The 15,390-nt window shown below is 36.3% G+C and overlaps 1 protein-coding gene across 1 annotated transcript in view; it reads left to right on the forward strand.

Moving 5' to 3' along the window:
- Window positions 1-4,147: 4,147 nt before the first annotated feature.
- Window positions 4,148-15,390, forward strand: part of LOC149780053 (nuclear receptor subfamily 5 group A member 2-like) — a 73,246-nt gene continuing 62,003 nt past the window's right edge. The window contains exon 1 of the mRNA XM_089936806.1: window positions 4,148-4,365. Coding sequence (XP_089792932.1) covers window positions 4,260-4,365 — 106 coding nt within the window. The 5' untranslated portion in view covers window positions 4,148-4,259. The remainder of the gene's footprint in view (window positions 4,366-15,390) is intronic.

Below are 15,390 nucleotides of genomic sequence, written 5' to 3' on the forward strand. Positions count from 1 at the left end.
CGTAGGTTGTTATGCTTAAAGGTATATGATAGGTAAGTAGGTCGGTAGGTGGATTGGTAGTTAAGAACGTAGGTGATGAGATAACTGTATATTCTAAGTTAGTGTACGTTATAATCTCTCATAATATATCTCTTTAGTTATTTCGGAACCACAAATATAGTTTTCCTTCAAAAACAGCAATCAATATACAAACTACTTTAGGGTAACCGTTTTATGTTCGTCATTAACACGATTCTAAAATTCTAAACGAATAGCGAGTTAGAAGTGGAGAAGCACGTGAAATTGGGAAGTGTATCCATGCAATAAATACTTGTTTCAAACTGTTCGCCTAATCATGGAACGAAGTGGGTTTTGGAACCAGGCTCTACATTACATTTCAACAATAAAATGGCCTATACACTTACCTGGTCGTCAAATTGGGTTCAACATAGCTTTAAAAAAATGATCTATCATCATTACCTGAAGACGGCACCCTCCAGAAATGGCACTTAAGGGTATCGGCGAAAGGATCTTAGTCCTCACCCTGTAATGATGATATGAGATAAAAGACATCCTGAGAAATTAATACTACAGTTCTTTGATTACATAAATCTATTACTGTCATTATCATTAGCTTGCTGAAGTTAACGGCACCTCCCACGTGGGTTCAGCGAGTATCCTAATAGTACATGTATAAATAGGCAAGAATGGGTGCTTTTAAAAATATGAAAACTTAACTGTTAATGACTAGCTTCTTTATATTAATTGCTTCATTTTCAGATACACGTTTTTGTTTTTTTATCAGGTGTCAAGTTTATTGTGTCACATTCAGAATTGTATCGTAGTCAAATATCATCCTTAGTGTGATTATAATGCTAGATTAGTCTATCTTAGTAGTGATTATAAGTGTAATTAAAGGCGACACTCTTCCTCTATTTCCTATCTGCAATCACTCACCGTTCTGTCTGTGTCTGTCTGCCTGTCTCCATCGCTCCTATATTTTAAAGCATATAGTTTGTCTACAAGCTTATCTACATAATCGTTCGTCCGTTTGTTTATTCATGTATCCCCTTTAAAAATCACCCCACGTGCCGGTCTTCTTTTTTGTCGTCATCATGTATTGAACACGTCAAATTCAGCACTATGCTTTTGCATAGACTCAGTTTATCCTGACGTATTCTGACACTGTAAGGAACCCTAAAATCCACATAAATGCAGTAAGTTAATCATATTTATCAACACATTTCACCCATAGAAAACAAATATTAGGACATTCCCATATAAATTATAAGCCGTGATTTCGTGTCAATTCGAATAAATTTATTGACTGACGATACTTTTCATGATTTTTGATGTGTTGCAACTTATACGTTTCAAAAGTATCATATGCTTTGAAGAGCTTCGATAAATGAAAGCATACTTGAAATAAATACAAATACATGCAAAGGCATGGCCGCTTGAGGGATATATATATATATATATATATATATATATATATATATATATATATATATATATATATATATATATATATATATATATATATATATATTTGTGTGTGTGTGTGCATGAGTTCGTGTTTCTTCTTCGGAATCATCCTGTATACCTGGTAATTAGCTTATGATCAATGTACGTGCATGAAGACGTAAATATATATATATATATATATATATATATATATATATATATATATATATATATATATATATGCTCCGATTCAAAACCTATGCTGCCTTGCGGCTATACCCATTTACGGGAAAGGCTAAGGGAGTAAACACCGACAAAAAATCCGGAGACGGAGTCCCTAAGGCGGTCTGACATTGACTTCAACGTCATGCCGGCGACTCCTGGGACGCCGTTGGTGCCAAGCTGTATTAGTATTCGTCGTTCACTTGGGTCCACCAGCTGCGTGAAGAGAGGATCTGCCTCATGGGCAACATCTGATTCTCCATACCACCCTGCCCAGGCTTCGTAGCTCCACTGGAGAGGACACTCCAGCGTCGTAGTACGGCGTCGTCACAACACGGAACGTAGCAGTATACCAGTTCTAAGTCAAAGCTCGATTGGCGTAGAACTTGGCGCCAGGGGTTACTTCTGACGGTGGGAGAGATTACCATGTCTCACTGGACAGCTACCGTCCGACTCACGCTGGACAGCCCCAAGTCAGTAGGGTGCTACCCGCCATGGCCCGCCTGCTTCACTGGTTGCGTGGAGCTTAGATAACCATCTCGACAAGTAGGGTACAAACTCCGCAATAGGAAAGACTCAAAGAAGAAATAAGAAAACTACAGCTCTTCGTTTTGCAAGTTGGAACATCAGGGCCATGTGTCCTCGATTAACCGCTGCCCTACAGCAGTTCGACGACACACGGAAAACTGTTGTCATTAACAGAGAACTCTCCCGACTGAACATCGACATTGCCTGTCTCCAGGAGACCTGACTGGCTGACAGCGGCACCATCAGGGAAGCCGACTACACCTTTTGGCAAGGGAAGCCATCGGATGAACCTAGGCAGCACGGTGTCGGCTTTGCTGTAAAGGACACGCTAGTCTCCTTCATTGAACCTCCGTCATCGGGTATCGAGAGAATCCTTGCCCTCCAGCTGTCAATATCCTCAGTCCCAGTCAACATCTTCAGCGTGTACGCTCCAACCCTCTGATCCACCCTCGAGGAGAAAGACAAGTTCTAGCGACTGCTGGAGATGTGCTGCTCCCACAGCCTTTGTGTGACTAACACTTTCTTCAAATGCAAGGAGATCCACCCGGTATCATGGAGACACCCACGTTTACGACACTGGCACCAGCTAGACCTCGTCATCACCAGGCGTGCAGAACTGGCCAGTGTCCTCATCACCCGCAGCTACCACAGTGCCGACTGCGACACGGACCATTCCCTCGTGGCCAGTAAGGTGCGAATAATACCCAAGAAGCTGCACCATGCCAAGAAGAAGGGTCGCCCACGTATCAACACCTGCTGTGCAAGCAACCCAGAGAAAACAGCAGTTCATCAGCAAACTGCAGGAAGCTCTCACCAAAGCGACACCTGATGATACCTTCGACTCCAAGTGGTTCCACCTCCGTGCCTCAGTGTACAATTCAGCCATCACTGCTTACGGGAAGAAGGAGCGCAAAAATGCCGACTGGTGTGAGGCCAACTGGAGGATAGATATACATATATATCTGTGTGTGTGTGTGTGTGTGTGTGTTCGTAGTCTGTTTATTACGCTTACCTTAAACACAACGGTTTTTCTGTTTTATTTGTTTGGCTTGTCTATGTTTGTATTTGCCTATGGAAAAGACGAATTAAGAGTTGAAATAGCTCATGCTAGTTTGATACTAGTTTTGCGCTGTTCGTAGTCAGTTTATTGCGTTTATCTTAAACAAGTCACAGTCATGTAAAGTTTTGCAAACATAATGTTTTTTTTTCTGTTTTATTTGTTTGTCTTATTTGTGTTTTGTATTTGCCTTTGAAAAGACTCGTTAAGAGTCGAAAGCGCTCATGCAATTAGATACTAGTTTGCAATGTTCGTAGTCAGTTTATTGCACTTACACACACACACACACACACACACACACACACACATTAAGTCCGAACACTGTTGACAATAGTTGAAACGGGGCACCTAGCTGTGCGACTTGTGCTAGCTATTAAATTAGCGTGCATACAAATTTTGACCATTTTTTGTGTGCCCATGAACTGTTAATATTTTTCGATTACCACTCATTATGTGATAGATCCATTAATTCCTTGATCCTTGCAAACTGTTTTTAGAAATTAGCACAAAAAAATCATAGCATGTGCATATATATATATATATATATATATATATATATATATATATATATATATATATAATAGACTGTACATGTGGAAAATTGCATGTTGAATAGAGAATTATTGACAGAGGTTGCTGTGGGTAAGGTATTCCATGCGCAACGTTGTGAAAATCTTTCACGCTTTAGTTTGCTTGGAAAATAAATTGTTTATTAAATATATATATTTATATCAGAAACAGCAAATACAGTTTAGAGAAAAAGTTGTAAACTTTAAATCATATGATATGATAGAATTTCGTTTTCCTTTCGAACCTGTGTTTACACAAATGATATGCGTTGTCCTACTTTCCGACTACATGTGCGCATGCGTACCGAGTAACTATTTGCTGTCGGTCGGCCTGTGAAATGGCCTCGACTTTTATCCACTAGGCTTACCTATTTTATCCAAATACCGTTTGATCCTGGAAAACAGAGGACTATTCGGTCTCCACGTTACTTCCGAGAATGATCCAACATCCGGATAAAGTGGAAAATAACGTTCCAAAGACAGAAATTATTTCCACACGTGAAGATATTTCGCTGACGGAGACTGGTCAACATGAGGGGGAAGGTAGGCGCTTTGTGGTCACTTTTATTGATTGTCAGTCGTGATAGCGTCATCAAAAAGGCAAATGACACGTGTTAATCAGTGTCCAGTGTGCTTGTCTTTGTTAAAGAAAACAGGTTTTCGCATGTCGTCTTCATTTTAGCTTGAATTTGTAAAAGTGTTGATAAGGTATTGGAAAATTGTTTATGCTTTCACCACTGATGTGCTTAAAATGACGCGAGTTACCTCCCTTGGATTGTGACCCTGTGCTACAGATTCGTAGATGTAATCAGCTGATTTCCAAGGCCTTGGGTTATCAGCTGGTGACAGCGCAGTTGTGCATCATAAGCCGAATCATTCATTATTATAAAAAGCAGATACAGATTAAAGCATTCAAGGCTATATTAATTATAATACACCAGTATCTTCATTGTGTTCGACAGATGGTCATACCTGTAGTTTGCTTCTGGTGAAGTATTCACAGTTCAAGGTTATTTGTACAATTAAAAATGACCTCTCCCTGTGTGTGTGCGTGTGTGTGTGTGTGTGTGTGTATGTGTGTGTGTGTATATATATATATATGTGTGTGTGTGTGTATGTGTGTGTGTGTGTGTATCCCAACATAATTTGCTGGGTTTATTCATTATTTTTCATCATTTTAATTTAAATACAAGTTCTTTATCATTTGTTTCTTAGAAATGCATGAATGGAACCAAGTTTTTTGCTTTTAATGTTACGTGTTACCTCCAAACCTTCAGACAGGACATTTGTAGTAAAAATTGGGAAAATATATTACCTTTGAGATTGTTCAATCTTTTTTTGGAAGATGAGCACACAATCACTTGGTTTGTAGTGCAGGTACATGAGAGTTTGATGCTAGAAGATTGAACTTCCTTGACAATTCCAACTCCATGTTATCTGTTTGAACAGTTATTTTGGAGTGGTAGGTCAGAACATTTTCTTAGTAAATACAGAATTTGCAGAAACAGGCTAATTAGTATAAGTACAAGTCATAGTAATTAACCATTCTTGTCTGATATAGATAACTTCTACATAGAATTTGTATCTTCCTATTCATTACACTTTAAACATATTTTTTCTCATCCTTTGCCATTTTTGACATTGCATGGTCATATGTGCCAAATGTTGCTGCATGCATTTTTCTTAACATCATAGCTCAAAGGAGCATTTTATAGAAACATTATATTGGGGCTATCAAGGACCAGAGCTTCCGAGTTAAATTCTCTGAGTGTTCACAGTTTCAGCGTGATTCTACCTTACGATTGTTATGCACCTCATCCCTCTCCCCGACACTTCTCTATTTGTATTTTTGGTCAGCAATGGCCAATCTGTACAGTTACCAAGACCTATACATAGGCAAACAGGCATAGGTAATGATTTCATGCCAGGTAAACAGGAAACAATGCCCTTTGTTGCGTTGACTGTTTAAATTGGTAATGACATATATATAAATGAAGAATGTAATCACAACTTTTTCTGAGTTTGAGTGGGACAGTGTTGTCCAATCATTAATATGCAATACTACTACTTCTAATAATAATGGTAATAATAATAATAATTGTAATAATCATTGTTACTTCATTTTGTGCAATTTAGATTTTAAGGCACTATACTGTCAATAGATACCGTTTAAAAAAGTGCAGAAAGTACTTTGACTCGCTTCAGTTAGTCAGCTTTTTTTGGAGGGAGGGAAACAGAATTGCATGGAAAATGATATTAATGCTAATAAAATAGGAAAGTGTGAGTACAAGTGAAGACAAGAAAGAGAACTTGGACTTGCAATGTATATTTAATAATGATTTTGTCTCAGCATTGGTTAAGGATGCAGATAAATATGGTGGCTGAATTACAAACATGCGAACTTAAAAGAGACCTGAATGGAAAAAGCAGTTCTCTTGGGTTAAAAAGATTTTAATAGATGGTACAAAAAAAACTGAGTGGTGGAAGAATGTTGGAAAGCAAAATTCTTTAACTTGAAATGGAAATACTAATTTGCAGATATCACTTGTCAACAATTAAAACTGGATTATTTAGAAAATTATCAAAATAGGTGAGAAAAATGATAATAGGCCCATACAGTGAAGTAGTGAATAAATTTATCAGAATAATGGAGGAGCATCCAGTACTTTGTTGACCTGATTGAAATACACACATTTGTTAAGTCAAAGAACTGGAAAATGTAAAGATTAGAGATGCCAAAAGTTTAGAAAAAGCCAACCATGCACATGACAATCTTAATGATCAGTTACCCGGGTAACCCGATCAAAGGGAAATTCTATTAAATGTGAAGACTACAAATGCTGTGTTAAATTGCTGCAGAATTCCACTTTCAAACTTTGTAAGGAGCTGTTGATTTGTCCTTTTCCTGATGCAACAGATTCTTCAACTTAACAAAATCCCTATCCTCTAACATTTTTCAGGCATAAACATCCATGAGACACATCAGTAAAGCCGACTTCACTTGATAATATTTGGCACTTTGTTTTCTTTTAAAATATAGACAGATCTGTTACATAAGTATGTATCAGACTATAATTAAACTGTGACACAATGTGTCAAATTCAAGAAACCCATGTTTTCTTCAAGACATGTAATGTACTATAAATAGAAAATGTGGAAACTATTAGCCACATGGTAAATGGTGGCAATATAAAGAGCAGTAGACAAAGGTCTATGATGGGTCATTGTCACATAACATGAGTCTTGAACTGTGCTCATTATTTTGTGTCATGCTCGCTCCTGACATCACGAGATATAATCTTTGATCTGAATTTGGAAGCATTCTTTTTCCTGTATTTACATGAACTGAAATGGTACCCTATACATACATGCCAACCATTATGCTTTTGGCGTAATCATTACGCTTTTTTCAACAAATTACACGTTATGTGTAACTGTATTCGGATTACGCTTGTTTGATAAACCCCCCTCCAAAATAATTAATAATTTGTTTTCTCATTTTTACTAACATCCCATTAATCCCACAGGCCATATTCTAGAAAAGATGGCTTCTATGTAACTACGACATAAGAGTGCCCTTGTCTGAAGACTTGCATGCACTTTCCTAACAGTATTGTTCTATTTATAGCAGTTGCCCTACTTAAAGAAACATGCTGGTTTCAACTTTTGACCTTGGTTTCTATTTATAGCAGCAGTATGGCTTAGTTAGGAGAGTACAGACTGGTTTTCTAACTTTAATCTTTGCTAGCAGATTCTTTGTTCTAATTCAGAACAGAACCAGTCTGTAGGTATTTGACGCTAAAAGTCGAGTCCGATTTATTTTAGTCCATGCATGTTAGAGCAAAAATATTTTTCAAATAATTTTGCAGATGGATTAGGAAAAGACGAAAAACTGATTCAGAGATGAATACATGAAATTATGAATTACACAATACAGCGTTCCATTCTAGGGATCTTCATGTCCCTTGCAGGCTGCGTGGAAAGGATTTTAATACTGGTCATGGTGGTAAAACAAGAAATCTTGAATTAGCTTGTTTACTAACTTTAGTACTGAGATAACTTCATTTTGTACAGCAGAACTAAATTGTGTACACAAATTTTATAAATGCAAATGCATTATCTACTGAGATCTTAATAAAACATGGACAACTTCTAGCGGTAGAAGACTACATTGGACCTTTGTTCAAACGGATGCCTCTTGATTCCAAAATTGCAGAAAATATGCATGTGCGAGAACAAAATCATCTAATATTGTTAGGTGTTTAGCAGAAGATACTTCACTTAAAATTGCAGAAGCCATGAAAATTGTGCCATTTAGTATTGCAACAGACATGAGTAGTGATTGTGACAAAAAGTTGTACCCAGTCTATGTAAGAGACTTTGACAACGAAAAGGGCAAAATCAGAGAGCTCTTCTTTCTTTACCAGATTTAACAGTAGATTCCAATGGAGAAAACAATTTATTTATTTGCTTGATAATACTTTGAATAAACTTCAGTTGGCAAATTGTATGGGATTTTAAGCTAATAATGCATCAGTGATGACTGGAATTCATAAAGGAGTTGAATTCTATATTTTGACAAATGTCTCCATTACTGTATATATCAGGTTGTCTCTGTCGTATGATGCACCATGTTGCAGGAAAAGCTGCTGATAAATTAGAAGAAATCCTGAAGTATCAAGTTGGCACTCCACTCTACCTGACAATGTACTTCATATGGATAGAGTTGATTTTTTCATCTTATTTCCCATCTAAAAGACCTAATAACTGTAAGATATAAATTTCCTCTTCTTTGTCAGGTTATAAAAGGAATATTGGTTCTTTACCATTCTAATGTTGACTATGAGAGATTGTTCAGTATTGTTCACAAAAATAAAACTGAATTCAGATCCAGGCTCTCTAACCCAGCACTTAGTGCTTTACTGGTGTGCAAAACATTCATAATCTCAGCTGGTACAAAGTGTTTTGAAATGTAATATGAGAGTTGGTTGCTTTTTAAAGCTCAAAGTGTTATATACAAAAACTTGAAGCAGTAATTGATGTTAAAATTCCAGAGGGATAAATAAATCATTTTGTATGTATGCTCATTGAATTTGTATCATATTATATGTGGATTACTCTTTTTCTACTTGGTTTACTCTTTGTCCACTTGGATTACACTTTTTCCTCACCAGGGGTTGGCATGTATGCCTATAGCTAATTTTATTACCAAGGTAATTATGAACGGGCAGGTATCTGAGTACCTGGATATTCATTGAAATCTTTAGTAATGATTGTGTTTGTGTTTTCTGGGGTTAACCCATTAAACAGCACATATTAAACTAGACATGGCAGCCAGTACATTTGGTGGAAGAAGAGCCTGGGGAAACTACTGTCAGGCTTTCTCATATATCCATTATGGCCAAAACTCAAACCCATAGATAGAGGTGAGATGCATGTGTTCTGTAAAGGTGATCACTTTAGACCCTCAGTCACAGAGTCTTCTGTAAAGGTGACCACTTTAGACCCTCATTCACCCAGGTGCAAATTGTAGGATGCAGTATCATTTAAAAATTGGGATAATTCTAAAAATTAATTTCTCTTGAATGTGACAATATGAGGCTGAGAATTTAATCCAGATATGTAAGAAAATACACCTCTCCCTCGATAACTTGCATACAACGGGGTCCACATACACCACACTATGAGCGAGGCGCAAGTTACCGAGGGACCTCCAAAAATTTTTAAAAAATTGCTATGACATCGAGAAAACTGTTGGGGGAGATCGTCATTACGGAACAGGGCTGTTTATTGACTGAATCCTCATTTCTCAGTCACATCGATAATAATTTCTAATAACGTGCTTTTTCTAAAGAATTTGTTCGTTATGCTATTTAGATGACATTTATTTTCAAAATGTCCAATATATGAAAGATCATTGCAGGTATAACGGTACCAATTGTACAAGCCCTAAGTGTAAAGAACAGCACTAGCTGTGATTGGTGCATTATGTAAGAGTTGTACTTTCTATTAGGCTTTAAAAAAGTTGAGCGTCTTGGCAACATGTGAGATATGTTAATTCATATCTAGATCATATTTCATTTTTTTAATGATTTATTTTTCAAATGTGGTGCACATGGCTGAAAATATGTCTGTTGTAACTAGATAACTCTTACCTTTGTCTAGTTCTAGCAGAGTTATCTCTCTTAATTGCAGTGGCGTACCTGGTTTTGTCTTTGTCAAATTGACAATCTAACATTGTTCTCAGTGACAGTGTGTGACATGCATGCAGAGGTAGGATAGAAAGTATATTTATTTCACAAAACATTAGCATTGAGGTCTATGGAAAAACAATTGGTACCGTGATACCTCCAACTGGTTTCAACAACCATCATGTGTATGTGTGAAAAAGATCTGTGTAGTACGTCACTCCTTTTTGATGATCTTGATGAGTCTGTTTCCCGTAGTAGTTTTTAATATTATCCTGCCAAATCGGGTGTCCACAGAGCAGGGAACTAGACTGACTGTTGATACACCACCAAACAAGATTCCTTTTTAAAAAAAACATGCAACATTTATTTTGTTTGACAATTGTCTATAGTGAAACTCAATTTTTGTATTGCTCAATTAGTACAATATTGATGTCGTGAATTAACTGGAATTAATAATGAAAATTCTTCTTGTTCTTGGGGATATCTCGAAGTGCCAGTTCAAGAATTCTCTGAAACTCGCTTGGCCACAATGGTCCGTATCTGTGAAATCAAACTCTTTATTTTACGAACTCTCAGTTTCGCTTGGCTGCCTTGTTATCTTTGATCACAGTTATGAAAGAGTCTGTTAATTTAAGGTAGTTTATGTTACATACTCAGTAACATTTATAATTGTTTGATTCATCAAATGAAGTGAGTTCACCCGAATTACGACCGAGGCCTCTAGATTTTAAGTTTTTTTCAGAGGAGTCTGATGTTTTATCAGTAAAGTACGGTGAAATCTCTGGCAACATTATATCACCGATAAGGTGATTTCATGTTGTCAGAGATTTCGCCATTCTTTAGTGATAAATTGTCAGACTCCTGTGGATTTTTGTGCCTTTTAACTTTTTTATTTATTTTATCTCCTTTATTTAATTCAAAAGACATATTTAATGTGATAATACAAAGATTACAAAGGAGGCTAGCTTTTAATTCAGTACAACAATACAACAAATACTTCCGGAAGTCGTTTATCAAAACACAGTCAGCACTTAATTAGGTTCTCAGAGAAATTCTTGCGAACATAGCTGTTACGGTAGATTGACGCATTTTACGTGTAATTGCAAGAGGACACGTTGCATTTATAACGATTGCACTTAAAAGGAATTAAAGGATTGAACTAGAACACAAATTTCAATTGATAAAAAATTATTTAATTTGTATTTATTTATTAAAGTACTGCCTCCACTTGGCATGAGAGACATTTTTCATTGATCGAAATTTCCTTATGTATCATTAATTGTGATGTACTTGGAACGTCGTTTGGAAAGAAAATGTAAAAAATTGTATGACCTATTTTTATATTTTATTTTTCATAGCGTTGATGAAAATTTCCAAGTGCTATCTACCGTTTATCGATGATAAAATGAGCAATACGTGAGAGTTTCAGTTACTGATTTTAATCTCGATTTTCTTCAAGATCAAGAAATAGCAAATCAATTTTGGGGGTATTTTCTGGTTTTAAAAATGGGATCCATGCCTGACCCCGCGTTGTAAATGGATTCATGAGTTATCAGATTGTGAGTTATCGAGGGAGTGGTGTAATGATCATACACTTTTTTCATTGTTCTTTTTCTCCTTTTGAAAGTGATGGAATTGCAGTTTCATGTCATGTTAAGATTAGGTAAAAGAAAATTGGCAAAAGAACAACAGGAACTGCTGGCCAGCAATTCATGTTGTTCTGTTGCCAACCCTAGCATTTCTGGTTTCTGCTGACCAGAAACATGCTTTTTTACCTTATATATTAGACTGTTATGTTTGACAAGATAAAACTTAAGCTTATTAATCTCAGGCAGGTAGGATTCAAAAAGTGAATCTTAATTTTGCCTTCCTCTGTTTACAGCAACAACTCTTTGCACTGCCAATCGGTTTGGTCAAGTTTCATATTTTTAGTAAAGCAACTACTCTGCAACTGACAAGTGGTTTATGGCAAGTTCATTGTTTTCAATAAAGTAACTACTCTATGCCACTGCCAAGTGTTTTATAGCAAGTTCATTGGTTTCAATAAAGCAACTACTCTATGCCACTGCCAAGTGTTTTATGGCAAGTTCATTGGTTTCAGTAAAGTAACTACTCTATGCCACTGCCAAGTGGTTTATGGCAAGTTCATTGTTTTCAATAAAGCAACTACTCTCTGCCACTGCCAAGTGTTTTATGGCACGTTCATTGGTTTCAATAAAGCAACTACTCTGTGCATCTGCCAAGTGGTTTATGGCAAGTTCCTTGTTTTTAATAAAGCAACTACTCTCTGCTACTGCTAAGTGGTTTATGGCAAGCCATAGTAAACCTATGCAAACACCATGATATGAAAAATTCAATAACTTTAAATTTTTGAGTGCTCATGATCAAACCTACATTTATCAGTATAGATGAAACCTGGATTTTGGCTTCTGTGTAGAGGACAGGATATGAGCCACTGGATTTTCTGGACCTGCTTGTGTTTGAAACGTGCTGTCAATTCCGCACCAAAGAGTCATCTGATGATTTTAGTAATGTATGTTCCAACTCAAGACTGTTAAAGGACTGAAATTCCATCAGTAAAACAGTGTCTCTATTTTGTTTCACTTACAACTAGGATAGCTCTCAAAAGATTCTTTTTTCTACAACATAACTTACGTTATTAACCAATCCTGGTCAACCAAACCCATATATACTCTATTTTATGTTCACCCATTTCCAGGCTGTTTCTCATTTTTCTGTATCATTAGAACCATGTGTCATACAGAGTGTATAAGTATGTTTGTCCTAATTTATAGTTATGTTGTGTGATGGTATCAAAGCTATGTTTGGTTTTCTCATTTTCTAAGACCAAATTGAATAGCATTTTTTAAGGTTAGAGATTGATAATGTTATATGTTTAAAAAGGTCACCAAAAATATGTGTGTTTCTGTTTGGCTGACCTTCCCTGTTTTTCATTGCTGACCCTAGCACGTTTTCCCCATAGAGTTGAAAAACATGAAAACCAAGCAAATTACAGATATTGAATTATGCACATAATTAACTAACGGAGCTGGTTTGTATTTTTAAAATACCCAAAATTGATTTATCCATCTAATTGAGCTGGTTTAGCCAGTACTTGAAGGGATTAATACATATAAAAAAACATACCTACCCTAAATTTAATACCAGTGCAATAGGAAACAGCATATGGTTTTGCCTAATATTTGTTTACCCAGCCCTAGCCCATTTTACAGGAGTATACACACCCAGCTACTGGCAGGGCTGCACTATTATTGGTACCAGCAAGGACAGAGAATAGTCAGAGCAAGAACAAGTGCTGATTAAGCAATCTCATCAAAGATCAGTTGTCATAAAGTAGAGCAAGTTGTGTTGAGAATAATGCTTTACAAATAGAAAATGAAGTGAGAAAATTACTGACCTTTACAGAAGCTGCATTGATAGTTGACATCACAAGTCAACATTGTGGTAATACCATAATCACTGGAATGATTCCATTATGGTCAATGTGAGCCACCAACTTAATCCAATAACAACTGTTGGTCAGAATTCACTTGCAAGTAGTTAACATCCACCATCATGTGACCATGTAACAAGTTTTGTTTCAGTGGCTTCTTGCTATTGAAGTCTCCAACTTAGTATGATTTATACGTCATGTAACCTACAGTCATAGCGAAGTCCACCCCAAGTTCATTCCTCAGCAAATGGACACGTGGTTAATAATTTCTTTTGACAGGAAGAAAAAAAATGACAAATGGTAAGTATGAAATAAAAGCACATATGTCTGAACTCTGGCACACTGAGGATTTTCAAGTCCAAGAGTTAATGATTTAGTGTGGATGCATACATATGCAATTGAAATATGTAATTATCCGTTTATTTGGAAATCGGACAATGTCAGGAGTGTCTGCTGCTAATAGTATTAGCAACTGTGTTGCCAGGATGTGAGTGTGCATATTCATAAATTTATGAATAAATTTATGAATTTACACACCTGGAAAGCATTTATGCATGAGAACTACTGCAAATTAGTTCAAGTTTGTGTATATATAAATTTACTCTACACAGCGTAAACGTTTCATTTAATTCTTAGGACAACAGGAATAAATAAGTGAGGGAAAAAAAATTAAAAAGTAATAATGCTTTTTTTTACAAATGAAATAAAACTCCATTCCCAAGAATGCATATGTAGGTTTAATAGAAAATGATGCTTGGAATTCGTACTTATAATTTGTTGTAACAAATAGAAAATCTACACTAGAATGGTTTTCCAGTTGATGCCCTTTCATCTCTTTTGTGCATGCATGAACTTTGATCCATTTCCAGAAGGTGGGAATATAGTCAAGCATGGATGAGTGGAAACTTGACTGGTTTGCTTCAACTTAAAACCAGTGCTGGCATCAGTGTATAAACTGACTGTCAGAATGACAAAAGTGAAAGTAGAAGTGGAATTTATTGCCCCCCCCCCATCCCCCATTAGATAAATTCCTGGCAGCATCAGTTTGGTCACTTTTTCTTCCTGTAGATGGATATTTCTACTAGTCTTTATTAGATTTTGAGAAATCACCTTTTGCAGTCCAATAGGTGTTTTGTGAATCTGCATGAGGAGAGGGTTGTTTTCATGCAAATGCAATCCCTCCCCCCTTAGTATGGTTTGTCTGCTTGTCATTAAACTTGCACCAACATACAGGAGTCCGATAACCTTTTTTTAGTGGAATATGTATCTGCCAATAATTTTCAAACTTTATAATTGTTTCAGACTTTCCATCAAGTATTGCAAACTTTCCAATAAACACAACTTTTTGTTTTCCTTGTTGATTCGAAAATAGATGATCAGTATTTGTCTATCGTCATATTCAGTTTCATGCATACATAAGGACTCATTTTTTTCTTTCAGTGTTAGCTTATTAATCTCATCATGGTAACTTTGGGGATTGTGATTTCAATTTGTTCAAATGTGTCTCAATGAGAATAGGTGTTTTCTTTTGAAGAGATAGGCACCAACAATCTTTCACAAAAATTGGAACTTTATACCTGTCTTGATTGGAAGCTACTTTCAAGCTTTCTCACATGCCCTCATTGGTAGGGCCCAAGACTTGAACCCATGCAGATAGAGATGAGATGGTAGTGTTCCATAATAGTGAGCGCTTTACATGGTAATTCAGATTTTTTCATATGTTAGTAATGTATGCCATATTTGATGGTGGATTGGCATAGTTTGTACAGACATTTAAGTCCTTTATGCCAGGATACTCGGCTAAGCTTGATAAAATTGGTCTGGAAGTTTTTGAAAAGGCATTGAAAATAGCAGTGAGAATGGAAAATGACCTTGTAGATGCATGAAATAAAAATGACATCTTAGTAGTTATAAAGAAAAGAA

This window comes from Sinohyriopsis cumingii, chromosome 16, assembly GCF_028554795.1.
Source record: "Sinohyriopsis cumingii isolate HCF-2022 chromosome 16, ASM2855479v2, whole genome shotgun sequence".
Lineage (NCBI taxonomy): Eukaryota > Metazoa > Mollusca > Bivalvia > Unionida > Unionidae > Sinohyriopsis > Sinohyriopsis cumingii.